This window comes from Chiloscyllium plagiosum, unplaced genomic scaffold (assembly GCF_037043375.1).
Source record: "Chiloscyllium plagiosum isolate Xiang-an unplaced genomic scaffold, Cpla_swu_hap1 HiC_scaffold_28, whole genome shotgun sequence".
Lineage (NCBI taxonomy): Eukaryota > Metazoa > Chordata > Chondrichthyes > Orectolobiformes > Hemiscylliidae > Chiloscyllium > Chiloscyllium plagiosum.
The window spans coordinates 34,122,069-34,138,113 of NW_028270166.1; the positions used below are offsets into that span (position 1 = coordinate 34,122,069).

Sequence of the window (16,045 nt, forward strand, 5' to 3'; positions counted from 1 at the left end):
TATGTGAAGACAGCTATCTGGCCATCACCGGGATGAGGAATCAGACGTGGGCCTGACACTCATGAGGTATGGTCCTGCAGGAAAGGAAATGGAAAGAGGTGAATTGTAACAAATTTTAATTTTACCTCTTGTGATTTTAAGGAAAACTGGAAACCAAGTCTACCCAGTCTGTGAGCCTGACATCAAGTATATAGTTTGGGTGACATTGATAAATATGAATTGAGTTTGGCTGGGATGCCTTTTGCAGTTGAATTGCCTGCCAACACTGACCAGGCTGGCACATGAGAAACAGATGAGGTATTGAAGGTTGTGGCATTGGAACATAATGAATGCCAAAGCTTTCAGGAGAGGAGAGCGAACATAATTGCTTACAAACAAGGCTTTGATGTCTTGTATCTCATCATAATAATCCTTCGGTTGGCTTGTTTTCAAAAATTCTCACTTGGTATAATCCTCAATAATGATAAAATAAAGAAGAAATCTACAACAATTACATTGGTTCTGCCTCACAACCCCACATTAAATCTGTTAGAGAACATTACAAATCCCAGCAACTGCAAGAAATTTCTCCAATAATGCTAACAGTATAGAGAGGTGATAATGGACACAGGGAAGGTTCACACATCCTATGTTCTTTGTAAAAAAATATTAAGAGGGACAGCCAGATCAGCAAGTGGGTGGGATTCAGAATGGGAGAGATTGCAAGTCCCAGGATAAGCAGGAGGGTGGGATCGGGATTGGGAGAGATTGCAAGTCCCAGGATAAGCAGGAGGGTGGGATTCAGAATGGGAGAGATTGCAAGTTCCAGATAAGCAGGAGGGTGGAATCGGGATTGGGAGAGATTACAAGTCCCAGGATCAGCAAGTTGTTGGGATTCGGAGTAGGTGAGGCTGCAAGTCCCAAGGAAAAACAAGAAAATGGGCTAGTGATCAGCAGGATCCTTGAGCCAGAGGATCAGTGGAAGGAAGGGTCCACAGCAATCTAAAGGATCAGGAAGGGAGATCTGTAGCAAGCAAAATCAACAGGAGATACTCGGTGGAGAAACTGACTATATTTCTTTTAAATTTCTAAATTATATGCTAAAAGTTATTTCATTTAACAATGTAGGAACGATTCTCCTGCTCCTTTGACGCTGCCTGACCTGCTGTGCTTTTCCAGCAACACATTTTTCAGCAGGAATTTAGTACTGTAAAGTATTTCCACTTGTAGGTTTTTCCATTTTTTTTCTGATTTGGAAGGTCCTATGGAACTTAATTACAGCTTTTACATTGACTTTGGTGGGAAACCAAGATTCATTTAAAGTTTTTTTACTTAAAATCCCAATTTTCAAGAATACGACTACAACTTTAAGTGAGGACTTCCCCATCACTCAGCTCGATATCACTCCGCATTGTGCCCTAACCAATTTCAGTAGCTCAGTTTAGACAAAAGGTTTTAATTTATTGCAACAGATTCTCAATTACATCAACACTTAACAAAATACTGAATGGAGACTTTTGCAGCAAGTGTCTGTTGAGATCTGAAATTGTCCACTGTTGAACAGGTACCACACAGAGCACAGTCTTTAACATAAGTAAAAACTGAAAGCAAATCAGGAAACAACTATACATTATAGAGCAGCTGTCTGGACCTCAGATTGTTCAAAAGTACTTTCTGGCCAAATGAAATACTTTCGAAGGACAATCATTGTTACAATGTGAGAAATATAAGAGAAGGCCATTCACTCCTGCTTGCAATAAAGCCCATGCACATTCTACCTTATCAGACACTGTGCTGTATCAATTTCAACTTCTGAAGGCAAGGTCTGTATAAAAATGTCCTTATTCCTGTTTATTGTGATGGGTCGGTCTGATATTGACAGTGTCAGGTTAGTTTGATGCTGATTGTATAATATTCTGTGTGGATTCCCCAAAACAAAATAAAACCGCAATTTCTAATCTCGTATGTGAGCAAGCACAACCATGTTAAGGTCAGCTCTGTTAGAAGGTAAACAGGCACTGACAGGATGAAGGGGTTGATTTAAACATAGATGGGAACCTTCAGTTTGTGTATAGAGGAATACAGCATGACATTGAAGGGATTTCTTTTTTCTCCTGTTATGTATAATCTGTCATTCTTCACCATGTGCTGCTGTAAGACTCAAAATCCTGGATAGGATCCATCCCAGTATGTTGGCTCAATAGGATGCTCTGACTGTGGTTAAACCTGCCCATGAGTTGTTCTTGCTTCAAACATAATCGGATTTCCTCCCTTCTTTTTCCAGTTTGTCCCTGAGTTTTTTAAAGGTGGGACGTTTGCCAGGATCGTACTCCCAGCAGGATTTCATCAGGTTGTACACGGAGGTGGGACACTTATCTGGACATTCCATCCGATATCCTTTCTCCACTTTGTCCACCAGGTCCATCAGTGGCTGCAAGGGAATAGAAAGAGGGATAAACATCAGCATTTCAGTGGGGACGTGGGTCCAGAAAACTAGACCCTCAAAGCACGCTTTAAAGTCAGGATCACAGTCAAGAGTTTTAGTACTGTCACAGTATAGAGTTATTAGTGAAGTGGAGTGAGAACATAAGAATATTTTTGGGCAGGAAATATTCTAAAATTGCCGTCAAGTCAGATTAAGAGTTCCTGATTTCCGGACACCATGTCATCGGAAGCCTCTCTGCACCCATGCTCAATTGCTATTTTTCCTAATTTACTAATCCATAAATGTATCTTAAAATTCCTGAAGGAGTAGACCTATTACATACTCATTTTCTGGATTAGTGGTGCTGGAAGAGCACAGCAGTTCAGGCAACATCCAAGGAGCTTTGAAATCGACGTTTCGGGCAAAAGCCCTTCATCAGGAATAAAGGCAGTGAGCCAGGAGAGTGGAGATAAAGGAACTACTGCTTACTTTGTGTGGTCTTATTGACCTGTGTCATTGCTTCTAGTGTTTGTAATCCCAATTTCCTCAACTCCATTCAGATTCTTATTTTTCAACAAGTGTGTGAAAACCTTATCTTTCTCACTGAAATGTAACATCACACAATTATCTACACTGAAGTTTACTTGTCAAACATAACATAGAGCGTCAAACATCATCTCTCCACGCTCCAGGCCCGCTGCCTTTATTCCTGATGAAGGGCTTTTGCCCGAAACGTCGATTTCAAAGCTCCTTGGATGCTGCCTGAACTGCTGTGCTCTTCCAGCACCACTAATCCAGAATCTGGTTTCCAGCATCTGCAGTCATTGTTTTTACCCTATTACATACTCATACACAGCATTATTAACAAAGCAGATCATAGTGCAATGTAATGTGCAAATATTAAACTGCTTGATTTTTACTTTGAATTATATAGAATTTGCAGTTCAAAAAGGGGCCACTTGGCCTAACCACTCCAAGACATTTATATGCTCCACTTGAGCCTTCATCCATCTTTGTTCATCCAGATCCTATCCTTTCTCCTTTATGATCTGATCCAGGTTCTCCTTAAACATATCTGTACAGGTCGTGCTCCTATAACGCACGTTCCATCAACTCAAATTGGCTGTAATACGATTGACGAATAGGGGATGCTGTTTTTAAAGCACAGACATTTAAAATGTATGACGACTATAATGCGTTTAGATCGTCAACCACTTTAAGTGTTATTTGTATTGCGCGATTTTGTATAGCATGGGGTCACACAGGAATGCAACTATCATGTTATTGAAGAAATGACTGTACTCTTTCTCTTGCCTATTCCCTGTGGTAGATAGGTCCACATTCTCACCACTCTTTAGGTAAAGGCATTTCTTCTGAATTCCCTATTGAACTTCTTGGTGACTATTTTATATTCATAGCTTCTCATTTCTGCATAAACAGAAACAGTTTTCCATGCTCTCTTTATCAAAATCTTTTCCAACCTTAACGATGCCTATCAGATCACACCTCAGCCTTCCTTTACAGGAAAATGTAGATCCACCCTTTCCTGATTGCTATAAACTCGCATTTCAAGTACCGTGCCTATAGATGTTTTTTTGAACCCTCTTCAGTGCCTCTACATTTTTTTTATGATTATGATGATGGGAACTGCAAACACTACTCTAAATGTAATATAATTAAAGTTCAGCAAAGCAATTTTGATTATCACTGAAAAAAAGAGACCTGCTGTCAGAGCTTTGCATTTCACAATCACCAGGATAAAATGACAAGAATACCAAATCTCAAAGGGTACAGTTTCTGCTCCTTATAAGGAGGGTGATGACTGATGAGTAAGTGAATTCTGATTGGTTGATGCATTGCCATACAGAATACATCAGTTAACAGCAAGGTTTCTTTTTCAGTTCAAACTGGGTAAGTCGATTCTGATTGGCCAAGGCATTGCATGGGAAAAGCATCAATGAATGACTGTCTATGCAAAGTTAGCCCTCTAGCATTAGGAACTACTGCTTACTTTGTGTGGTCTTATTGACCTGTGTCATTGCTTCTAGTGTTTGTAATCCCAATTTCCTCAACTCCATTCAGATTCTTATTTTTCAACAAATGTGTGAAAACCTTATCTTTCTCACTGAAATGTAACATCACACAATTATCTACACTGAAGTTTACTTGTCAAACACAACATAGAAATACCATTTGAGTAGAGATTCTGTAACAGCCATGGCAAAATATATTGCAGCAATAAACTACTAATTTATACTAATTCTAATTAAAGATATAAAATACTAAAACAAATAGCATCTTAATTGCATTTCGCAGTAAGAACAGTCAGCAATATATCTTGACCTGAACAGGGTGGGTTAATGATGACGATAAGGGTCTACTCTCAAATACTTGCTTTAACTCTTTTGATTGAATCCGGTTTTATATTTTGAAGGAGGAGGCTCATTAGAATATCCCTAGTGATGCATTGATGTTCGTCAGGGTGGGAGGAGCTATTCAGAATGCTTTCTTTTTAAGCATGATTTGGAGATGCTGGTGTTGGAGTGGGGTGTACAAAGTTGTGTGATTCTTTTTAACCACAGCAATCAGACAGGACAGCCTCCTGTAAGTTCTGTCATTCCAGCATGATCGCATCTGGCTAACATGTTAACCTCTAGTTGTGACTCTGGAAAGAGCTGTTCTAATTTAGCAAGTAATTATGTGTCACATGAGGATAAAGTGTGGATGGGGGGGGGAGGGATAATGGAGGATTACGGGCAGGAAGTTTTATTTCCACGGCAACAGTGCTGCCAAAGGCATCTTGAGACGAGGGGAGGCAGTGGAGATCAGGCACAATCAGTGCTGCCTTTTAACCCATTAAAGGCTTAAGAGCTCATTGTAACATCATCATTCCAACATGGTTTAATGTGGGAGGTCTTTTTTTCTTCAATCTCTTTCATGGGGTCTGGGCAGATTTGTTGCCCATCCCAGATTACCTTTAAAGTGAATGGCTTGAAAGACCATTTCCAAGAGTAATTAAATATTAATCTCATGTCGGCAAGACTGGGTAAGGATGGCAGATTTCCATGACAGATCAAAGTTAATGAGTCAGGTGAAATTTTCTGACAATAAATAGTAATTTCATGACCACTGTTACTGAATCCAGATTTTATGACTTGAATTTAGCTACCATGGTGAGACTTGAACTGATGTCTCTTTAGTGTTTCGTAGCCACTGTGTCTGGATTCCTGGCCTTTTGACATTACCACCTGTGTGAGGGAATTCTGTGCAAAGATTTCCTTTCTCGTTAAAAGGAATTTGTCCGCCCGACTTCACTAGCTGAGCTTGAAAGACGTAGACATGAAAACCACTAGATGCCCTACAGTGTGGAAACAGGCCCTTCGGCCCAACCAGTCCACACCGACCCTCTGAAGAGTAACCCACCCAGACCCATTTCCCTTTAACTAATTGACCTAACACTATGGGGCAATTTAGCATGGCTAATTCACCTGACCTGCACATCTTTGGATTGTGGGAGGAAACCGGAGAACCAGGAGGAAACGCACGCAGACATGGGGAGAATGTGCAAACTCCACACAGACAGTCACCCAAGGTTGGAATCGAACCTGGAACCCTGGTGCTGTGAGTCAGCAGTGCTAACCACTGAGCCACCATGCTGCCCTAGAAACTCAGAATGAGAGGTTAAGTTTCTAGAACTGCACAGGAAATCTGTCAGCATCTGAAAGAGAAAAGCCAGCTCAGAGAATATCAGACAGACAGCCTTCATCGTGGGATCAGCTCAAAACAAGAATCGCCTTATGATCACGTCCATCCCAGAAGTATGGCATGGTAACAACACAGGAAGACATTCAGATCACCATAACCTTGCTGTCTCTCTGCAGCTGCAACTCGCTTAGACCCACAGCCCTGTCTTTTCCCCTTGGCATGGCAATCTTTTTTCACTTTAGATTAATTATCCATTTCTACTTCTGAAGTCCTCAAATAAGTCTGTCTCCACATCACTCAAAAGCTTTTCAGATCTTAGCCACATTCTGTATTAGACAGGTCATACCCATGCCTCCTTCTGCCGATCATCTTATTTGAGTGTTCTCCTGCTTTTCGGTCAACAGGTGTAGTTTCTCCCTCTCAATTATGTTCAGAACCGTTATGGTTTTGAAAGTCTCTGTAACGTCTCCTCTTGATCTTTTCTCCAAGCAGAAGGGTCCCTGTTCTGCTAACTTCCCTCAATGTTGTAGCTCTGCAATCCTGGAACTATTCTCATGAACCATTTCTGCACCAACTCTAAACCCTTCATATCTCTCCTGAACTGTGATGCCCAGATTTGGCCACAATACTCCAATTTCAGCCAGGCTGTTCTTTCACATATCAGAGAGCAATAAGGAAAAAGCATTACTGTCCGCAGAGACAACATGGACAAAATAAAAACATTAAATTCCTCTGCTGATTTATAAAATTGATCCCATATGCTTTTGACACACAAAGAGTTTAAGAAGGAATGCATTCCATTTACAAAAAAAAGGTAGGCTCCAGACCTCCACTAAAGGAAATATTCCTGCGTCATATAATTTACTCTATAAGACCCTTTGTGTTTATAAAAACCAATGTTACAACTTCCGGGTGAATTTGCCCCAGAGTTGAAAGGACAGTCCTAAAATTTTAAAAATATGAACTGATTCCCCAGTCCTGATTTTAACTTGACCCAACTGTGAGAAATGGGTCAGGTTTAGGCTGGATACCTGATTGAAACCCCTTCCCATTTCGTCCTACTTTGACATCAAAGGGGTGGGTTGAGAGTGGGATGGCAAAGGAATCTGATCCACTAAACACAGAAAATGTTAATCATACTGAGTAGGTCAGGCAGCTCCGTGGAGAAGGATACAGATTGAATGCTTCAAGTCTCTGACTTTTCCGGTAGAATTCAGAAATTGAGTTGGTCGCTCTCTCCGAAGGTGCTGCCGGCTTTGTTGAGCATTTCCAGTTTTGTCAGCTTCTCTTTCAAACTTCCTGCATCCCCTGTATTTTGCATTTGTATCAGTGTACAATTCACTGCCACTTCTCTTCCAGGACTTCCCACTTTGAAGACGTTCTGCTGCTGTTTCCACTGAGTTCAGTTAATAGAGTCATAGAAATGTACAGCACTGAAACAGACCCATCAGTCCAACTCGTCCATGTCGACCAAATATCCTAAATAAATCTAGTCCCATTTGCCAACGTTTGGCCCATTTTACTCTAAACCTTTCCTATTCATGTACCCATCCAGATGCCTTTTAAATGTAATTGTACTAGCCTCAGGCAGCTCATTCTATACACCCTCTACATGAGAAATTAACCCTTAGGTCCCTTTCAAATCTTTGCCCTCTCACCTTAAACCAATGCCCTCTAGCTTTTGACTAATCTATCCTGGGAAAAAGAGTTTGGCTATTCACCCTAACCATCCCCCCACCCCCACCCCATGATTTTATAAATCTCTATGAGGTCACCCCTCAGCCTCCAATGCTTCAGGGAAAATGGCCCCAGCCTGTTCAGCCTCTCCCCCTGAATCTGCCCACATTCTCCAGGGTGGTTGGGTTAAAAATCAGACTGCATTCTGTACTTTTGACTATCCACCTCTTGTTCTACTTTGTTCCTTTGCTTCCTTCTTGGCGGCCTGTTGCTGACTAGGTTCAATTTGAATTTTCATCATTGGCTGAAACTTCCGTCCCCTGCCTCATGCTGTCCTGCTCTCTCTTATCAATGATTCTCATGACCCTGTACCAGCTCAAACCCAGGATCTATTCACAGTCTGGCCCTCAGAAGCCAAGATATGGCTGTGATTTCCATTATAGCTTACAGGTCAGCCATGACTACTATGCCTGCTACAGTTGAATTGGCTAGCCTAGCCCTCACTGCCTGGGTCACCAGTAAAGAACTATACTCAGATTGCAATCTGCCCTGACCATCTCCCTTCCCTTCCTGCACCTCTCCATCTCCATTAATGACGATCGACTTGACACTGACATTTTTTACAAACCCACCGACTCCCACAGCTACCTGGATTACATTTCTTCCCACCCTACCTCCTGCAAAAATGCCATCCCGTATTCCCAATTCCTCCGCCTCCGCCGTATCTGCTCCCAGGAGGACCAGTTCCACCACAGAACACACCAGATGGCCTCCTTCTTTAGAGACCGCAATTTCCCTTCCCACGTGGTTAAAGATGCTCTCCAACGCATCTCGTCCACATCCCGTACCTCCGCCCTCAGACCCCACCCCTCCAACCGTAACAAGGACAGAACGCCCCTGGTGCTCACCTTCCACCCTACCAACCTTCGCATAAACCAAATCATCCGCCGACATTTCCGCCACCTCCAAAAAGACCCCACCATCAGGGATATATTTCCCTCCCCACTCCTTTCCACCTTCCGCAAAGACCGTTCCCTCCATGACTACCTGGTCAGGTCCACGCCCCCCCTACAACCCACCCTCCCATCCTGGCACCTTCCCCTGCCACTGCAGGAATTGCAAAACCTGTGCCCACACCTCCCCCTCACCTCCATCCAAGGCCCTAAAGGAGCCTTCCACATCCATCAAAGTTTTACTTGCACATCCACCAATATCATTTATTGTATCCGTTGCTCCCGATGCAGTCTCCTTTACATTGGGGAGACTGGATGCCTCCTAGCAGAGCGCTTTAGGGAACATCTCCAGGACACCCGCACCAATCAACCACACCGCCTTGTGGCCTAACATTTCAACTCCCCCTCCCACTCTGCCGAGGACATGGAGGTCCTTGGCCTCCTTCACCGCCGCTCCCTCACCACCAGACGCCTGGAGGAAGAACGCCTCATCTTCCGCCTCGGAACACTTCAACCCCAGGGCATCAATGTGGATTTCAACAGTTTCCTCATTTCCCCTTCCTCCACCTCACCCTAGTTCCAAACTTCCAGCTCAACACTGTCCCCATGACTTGTCCTACCTACCTATCTTCTTTTCCACCTATCCACTCCACCCTCCTCCCTGACCTATCACCTTCATCCCCTCCCCCACTCACCTATTGTACTCCATGCTACTCTCTCCCCACCCCCACCCTCCAGGTTATCTCTCCACCCTTCAGGCTGTCTGCCTTTATTCTTGATGAAGGGCTTATGCCCGAAATGTCAATTTTACTGCTCCTCAGATGCTGCCTGAACTGCTGTGCTCTTCCAGCACCACTAATCCAGAATTTAGTTTCCAGCATCTGCAGTCATTGTTTTTACCTACATGAAGTACAAGCTCTGTCTCTCTCTTTCAAGTGCTGAAAGCATTGATTCACCATTAGATCTGGCATAGAGCTGGTTGATGTATGAACAAGTGTTTGTTTTTGACAATATGATCAGTTAGAGGCAAAAAGTAAGGGGGGAGGAGTTTGGATTGAATAGTGGAAAATGACAAGTATCTCAGACAGCCCACCAAAGACCAGGTCCTTTGTATAGTGAATGTAACAAGGTCAGCCAGGTGGACCTCAGTAAATAGGAGTTCCCTGGCTAGCACTGTTAATCTGGTCCAATCAGGAAGTCTTGGCTGACAAAAATAAACAGAGATTCCTCCCCTTCACTGTTTGATCACACAGCATTGCCCTTTATGAAGGGCACTGCTTGTCACTGGCCACCCGGGTGTTTCATTTCTTCCTGGTGGTGGAAATTGAATAAAGACACCTTGTGTCTCTCACTGTGTCTCACACCTGCACACACACACCATGGGTGCTGGGGAAAAAAATAAGCACTACCGCAGTTAGGCAGGAGTGTGGGAGATTTTTTTTTAAAAAAAGAAAAAAAAGGGATAAACAGGAGTGTCAGAGGTTTGTTCACTCTAAAAAAAACAAATAGGAGTGTCAAAGGTACGGTTCACTCTGAGAGCTGACTCTGAGGGAGCTGGATCAGCGTCAAGGACTCTCCACGCGTAAATAAAGGGTGAGTTGGTTTTGGGACACGGCTCTGTGGAGTTTTTTCACTTTGTATTAATGAAGAAAATCTTAAGAGTGATTTTGTACGACATAACTACTCACCAACTTAGGGTAGGGAGCTCGGCCGTAAGAAAACAGCTCCCACAGAAGAATTCCGTAACTCCAGACATCCGATTTGGTGGAGAATTTCTGTTGAAAGGAATGAGGAAGTTTGTTATAGACACTCTACCTCAACAATTACATGCGTAATAAGCTTAATGCGGTGACAGAAAATAAACTAGTGGGCCCTTCATTTTCTCTCTTTCACTCAATGAGATGGTGACAGGCTGCCATTTAACTAGCAAGGCCTGTGGGGTTTAAGTGGTCAATTCAATCAGAGGAAGGGATAGAGTTACCAAAGTCTCTGACAGCTGTCACACCAATGGCTCTGTGTCAGGCCAGACCAATCCTGCCCACACACAATAGTTCAATGGGACTCAGCTCTTCAAAGAATAGGAGGCACAGGGGAAATGTTAGAATATCTCGTGTCTGACTGTAATTTAGAGGAAATCCTAGATTAAGGCAGTTGAAAGGATTCTGGCAGGTTTGAAGAAGTGGAGGGCTAATGAGAGTATGTTTAAATGTCAGTATTGGGCTCCACCTCCCCCCACCCCAGCAGCTGTGCTAACAAGAGGAATTTTTTCAGTGACAACTGCCAGGATTTTTATCACCATGACACGCAGTGTCCCATTTGGATTGAAGGTGTACCTCACTGATACCCAGAAACTGGAATGAAGTGCGTGACAATTGCTTCTGTTTCCCTCTGCAGACACTGCAATGTATTGGGATAGGGATCCTTGGGCACTGGCTAGCTAATTACATCTTTTGGTACTAATTTAATCACTTGCAGGATGTGGGCATCGCTGGCAAGAGCATCATTTAGTGCCCATCCCTAACTGTCCTTAAGCAGATAGTGGTGAGCTGCCTTCTTTAACCACTGCAACTCATATGCAGGTGTGTGTGTGCATGTGCATTCAAGGGTGCTTGTGCTGTGCTTTTCTGTACATTTATGCAAATGTGCATGTGTGTGTATACCTGTGTGCCTGTGTGTGTGCCTGCCTGTGTACGCACGTGTGTGTACTTGTGCATGTGTGTATACGCCTGTGTGTGCGCATGTACTTGTGCATATGTGTGTGTATACCTGTGTCTGTGTGTGTACTTGTGTGCATGTGTGTACGCCTGTGTGTATGTGTGCACGCACGCCTGTGTGTGCGTATATGTGTGTGTGCACGTGGTTATGAGTGGACACAGTTTTAATGCTTCTTAATGTTCCTCCAACACTCACTGTCCAAAGTGTGGAATGATGAGTGGGGTGAGGTGCTATAGAGGGATCAATGTGGGGGAATGGTATTCCCAAGAGGGATGATGGCAGCAGTAACAGTTCAGGAAAGAAGCTTCACTACTGATGAGATGGTCACTGATGATGCCAGTCTTATTACAAGAGGATGTGATGAGGAGGGTCGATGAATGTTACTGCTCAACCTGTGTTCCCGATGGAAACTCACGCTCAGCTCTTACATGCTGTTTCAGAGCCTCAGGGGCTGTCCATTTCACCGGCAGCTTCGCCTGGTCTTGAGCACAGGACACTCCCTTCGCCAGACCAAAGTCACTCACTTTGGCAACATTTTCATCTGAGATCAGAATGTTCCGGGCTGCTAAGTCTCGGTGAACAAGCTTCTTCGATTCCAGGTATTCCATTCCTTCACAGACATCACTATAGCAACAGACAGCAGCAGGAAATAAAACACGCAGAGAGGAAGGGGCCTGTGAGCCATTGTGAGAAGGATAAAGATGAATATCAAATACTCCCCTCACAGTAAAAACAGAAGGTGCTAGAGAAACTCAACAGGTCTGGCAGCAGTTGTGAAGAAACAATAGACTGAAGCAGTTCTGAAGTAGAGTCATAACAGACTCAAAACATTAATACTGTTTCTCTCTCACCGATGCTGCCAGACCTACTGAGTTTCTCCTGCACTTTCTGTTTTTAATTCAGATTTCCATTATCTGCAGTATTTTGCTTTTACTCCCCATATAATGCACCTGATCAAAAAACTATCTCTAGTGGGTCAGAAGTGTGGGACCCTGAAAACCTGTTTATCTTCTGGTTTATCTTATTCATTTGTGGGATGTGAGAGTCACTGGCTGGCCAGCATTTATTGCTCGTCTCTAGTGGATTTTGAAATCAGCTGTCTTTGCTGACTTCAGGCAACGTTGAGATAGAGGTGCTACAAACGGCCTCAATATCTCTAAATAAAGGAAGGAAACAGGGAAGGGGATTGTGGGTCAATTATTTCTTTGCTTCTTGGACTGCTATCTCCTTGCTGTGTAATTAGAGTGGGTGTGGGTGTGAGGCATTGGGGGTGCACAAGAGAGGGACAGAATTGAGATACCCTGTGATCACCCCATGGCTGAATAACCAGCTGATTGCCCAAACTCCCACAAGGCTTGAGTTAAGGAAGGTGTTGCCCCATCTTGACCAATTCTCCATATGAAGGTCAACTGCTCCATTAAAGGTTAAAGGCAGCGCAGGGAATGACATTAATCACTGTATCTTGTCCCCAAAGCCAGCAAAGTAAATGACCAATGCCAGTTTAGTTGGCAGAGCCCTGACCTCTGACCTGACCCCCAGTTTCTATGAGCTGACAATAATGCCCTGCACACAACCTCACCCGCCCCACCCTGTCCCTGCCTCTGGGAGCTGTGCCAACCATCTATAGTGGAGTCTCCATAAATTAGAGATTAATATCCTGAACACTGCTTTGCAAAACAATTCTGGAATTAAAGGAATAGTAGTGTTCTGAACCAGGTGCATCTTATTGACTGTGTGATCCTTGATTAGGGTTGTTAACTTGGGTAAAACAGGGAGTCCTGGCTGACAGACATAAACAGGAAATCACGTTAGAGCCCAGGTGTCCTTGGAGAAGGAGCACGCGGTGTCAACCAACACCCTGGAGTTGTTCAGGGGGAGGTGGGTGCCACAGGGAGTGGAGTGCATCAAATCCCCCTCCAACTCCATTTTGATTTAGTCCCTACCCTCCCCTTCACTGTTTTGATCACACAGCACTGCCCTTTGATGTGAAGGGCAGTGTTTGTCACTGGCCACCCGGGTGTTTTCCTATCTTCCTGGTGGTGGAAATTGAATAAAGATTCGTGCACTTTGTGTCTTTCACTGTGTCTCACACCTGCACACACACACACCATGGGTGCTGGGGAGAAAAATAAGCACTACCGCACTTAGGTAGTAGTGTGGGGGTTAAATTATAATAAAAAAAAGATCGTCCAGCACTGCCTGTCACTGGAAAAGAAAAAGAAAAAAAAAGGAAAAAAAAGGGAAAAAAAAGGAGGAATGTACGGGAAAAAAAATAAACAGGAAATTCAGAGGCCTTCTTAGTTTAGGGGACTGACTCTGTGCTGGCTGGTACTACAGTCAGTATGTCACTGTTCCCTTCCCACCCTGCCAGTTTGTTAACTGGCATTCCTTTTAGTGAGGACTGATTGTTAAACTCCTGATGCACATAATGTGTTTCAGGTGTAACTCAATTCTCTCCTTTTTTCTTTCTGAGAAAAGGACAATGTTAATTTTATGGTAGGGCTTAGCCCTTGGACTGTAGTTTTTTGTTTTTTGTATGTGTCTTCACTTTTTTTGTTGGTGTTTTGACTGAGCCTTTGTGGAAGACATACATTTTACCAGAGGAGCTGTTCCTGGGGGAGGCCTAGCCCTGGGACTGGGCCTCTGAAGATTGAACACGTGTGTGTGTGTGTGTGCTGGAAGGTGAGCAGTTGTTGTATCCTGGAGTTTGGGAGAAGACCTTTCCTTCAGGAGTGGACCAAACCCCTGTGAGTTAACTGCACCTGTACTATGTTCCTGTGAGTGGGCCTGGTTTTCCAAGGCTGGGCCAGGACTCTATGGAGACTGAACAACTGTGCTGTGGGGTGTGCTTTTGCTGCCTTCAGGAATGGACTCTGCCCTTGGTTGTGGACTCTGTTTTTAGCAACGGACTCTGCAGTTTGGAGTGGACTCTATTTCTGACAACGTACATCATATACTGGAGTGGACTCTTCCTAGAAATGGATTCTATATCTTGAAGACTGTATAGATTTGGACTGTGTGGCAGAAAGGACTTTTTTTTTGGTAACTAACTGTATTGTGGTGTTTATTGTGGTGTTTCCTGGGTCTATCATCCGCACTGTCTTGCGTGTCCCTGGGTCTGGCAGTTATTGTGAGCTGGGAGGCTCATGCGTCGTCCTGAAAGCTGTCACCCCGAGAGCTGGAGGGTGAGTAAGCCATCCTGTGAACCTGAAGGTTGGTAGGCTGTCCCGAAAGCCGGAGGGTGGGTAGGCCGCCCTGATGCCAGTTGCCCCGAGAGCCAGATGGTGGGTAGGCTGTTCTGAGTGCTGTCGTCCCGATAAGGGGTCATCGGGACGGGCTGTCCTAGAGGTGGTTGAAAGGTGTCAGAGCAGCCGAGAGCCAGAAGGCGCATAGGGGCGGGCTGAGATCCAGAAGGCTTGTGGGCTACCCTACATGCTGTCGTCCCAGGGAAGGGGACGGGCTGTCCTAGAGGTGGCCGAAAAGTGTGCCAGGATAGCTCACTGGTAAAAAATGTTAATTTTGTGGTAGGGCTTAGCCCTTGAACTCTAGTTTTCTTTGTTTTTTTTTGTATGTGTCTTCACTTTTTTAATTGGTGTTTGGACTGAGTCCTTGTGGAAGACATACATTTTACCAGAGGAGCTGTTCCTGTGGGGAGGCCTAGCCCTGGAACTGGGCCTTTGAAGATTGAACACCTGTGTGCTGGGAGGTGAGCAGTTGCTGTATCCTGGAGTTTGGCAGCAGACCTTTCCCTGTGAGTTAACTGTTCCTGTGAGTGGGCCTGGTTTTCCAAGACTGGGCTAGACTCTATGGAGACTGAACACCTATATGCTGTGGGGTGTGCATTTGTTGCCTTCAGGAGTGGACTCTGCCCTTGGTTGTGGACTCTGGTTTTTAGCAACGGACTCTGCAGTTTGGAGCGGACTCTATTTCGGGCAAAGCACATTGCATACTGGAGTGGACTCTTCCTGGAAATGGATTCTATATTTCTGAGACTGTATAGATTTGGACTGTGTAGCAGAAAGGACTGTTTTTTGGTAATTAACTGTATTGTGGTGTTTCCTGGGTCTATCACCTGCAGTCGTGTGTCCCTGGGTCTGACAGGTCTTACCGTGAGCTGAGAGGCTCATGCGTCATCCTGAAAGCTGTCACCATGAGAGTCAGAGGGTGGGTAGACCATCCTGTGAACCTGAAGCTTGGTAGGCTGTCCTGAAAGCGAGAGGGTGGGTAGGCCATCCTGATGCCAGTCACCCTGAGAGCCAGATGATGGGTAGGCCATTCTGAGCACTGTCTTCTCAAGAAGGGGTAATCAGGATGGGCTGTCCTAGAGGTGGTCGAAAGGTGTCAGAGCATCCGAGCACCAGAAGGTGCGTAGGGGCTGGCTGAGATCCGGAAAGTTTGTGGGCTACCCTGCACACTGTCATCCCAGGGAAGGGGACGGGCTGTCCTTGAGGTGGCCGGAAGGTGTGCCAGGATAGCCCACTGGCCGGACGGTGCATCAGGGTGAGTGAGCCCAATGGTACGTGGGGGCAGACAAAGCCAGAAGGTGAGTAGCCGTCCTCAGCACTGTCACCCCGGGCAGGTACCAGGGTAT

General features: G+C 44.7%; 1 protein-coding gene across 3 annotated transcripts in view; it reads right to left on the minus strand.

Annotated features, from left to right (window-relative positions):
• Positions 1-1,419: 1,419 nt before the first annotated feature.
• Positions 1,420-16,045, minus strand: part of matk (megakaryocyte-associated tyrosine kinase) — a 116,850-nt gene continuing 102,224 nt past the window's right edge. For 2 of the 3 annotated variants that reach the window (XM_087976110.1, XM_087976111.1), the window contains exons 11-13: positions 11,883-12,078; positions 10,428-10,514; positions 1,420-2,410 (exon numbers count right to left, since the gene is read on the minus strand). In XM_087976110.1, coding sequence (XP_087832236.1) covers positions 2,228-2,410; positions 10,428-10,514; positions 11,883-12,078 — 466 coding nt within the window. In that variant the 3' untranslated portion in view covers positions 1,420-2,227. Of the gene's footprint in view, positions 2,411-10,427; positions 10,515-11,869; positions 12,079-16,045 lie in introns of all 3 variants that reach the window. The other variant, XM_087976112.1, reaches the window with a different exon arrangement.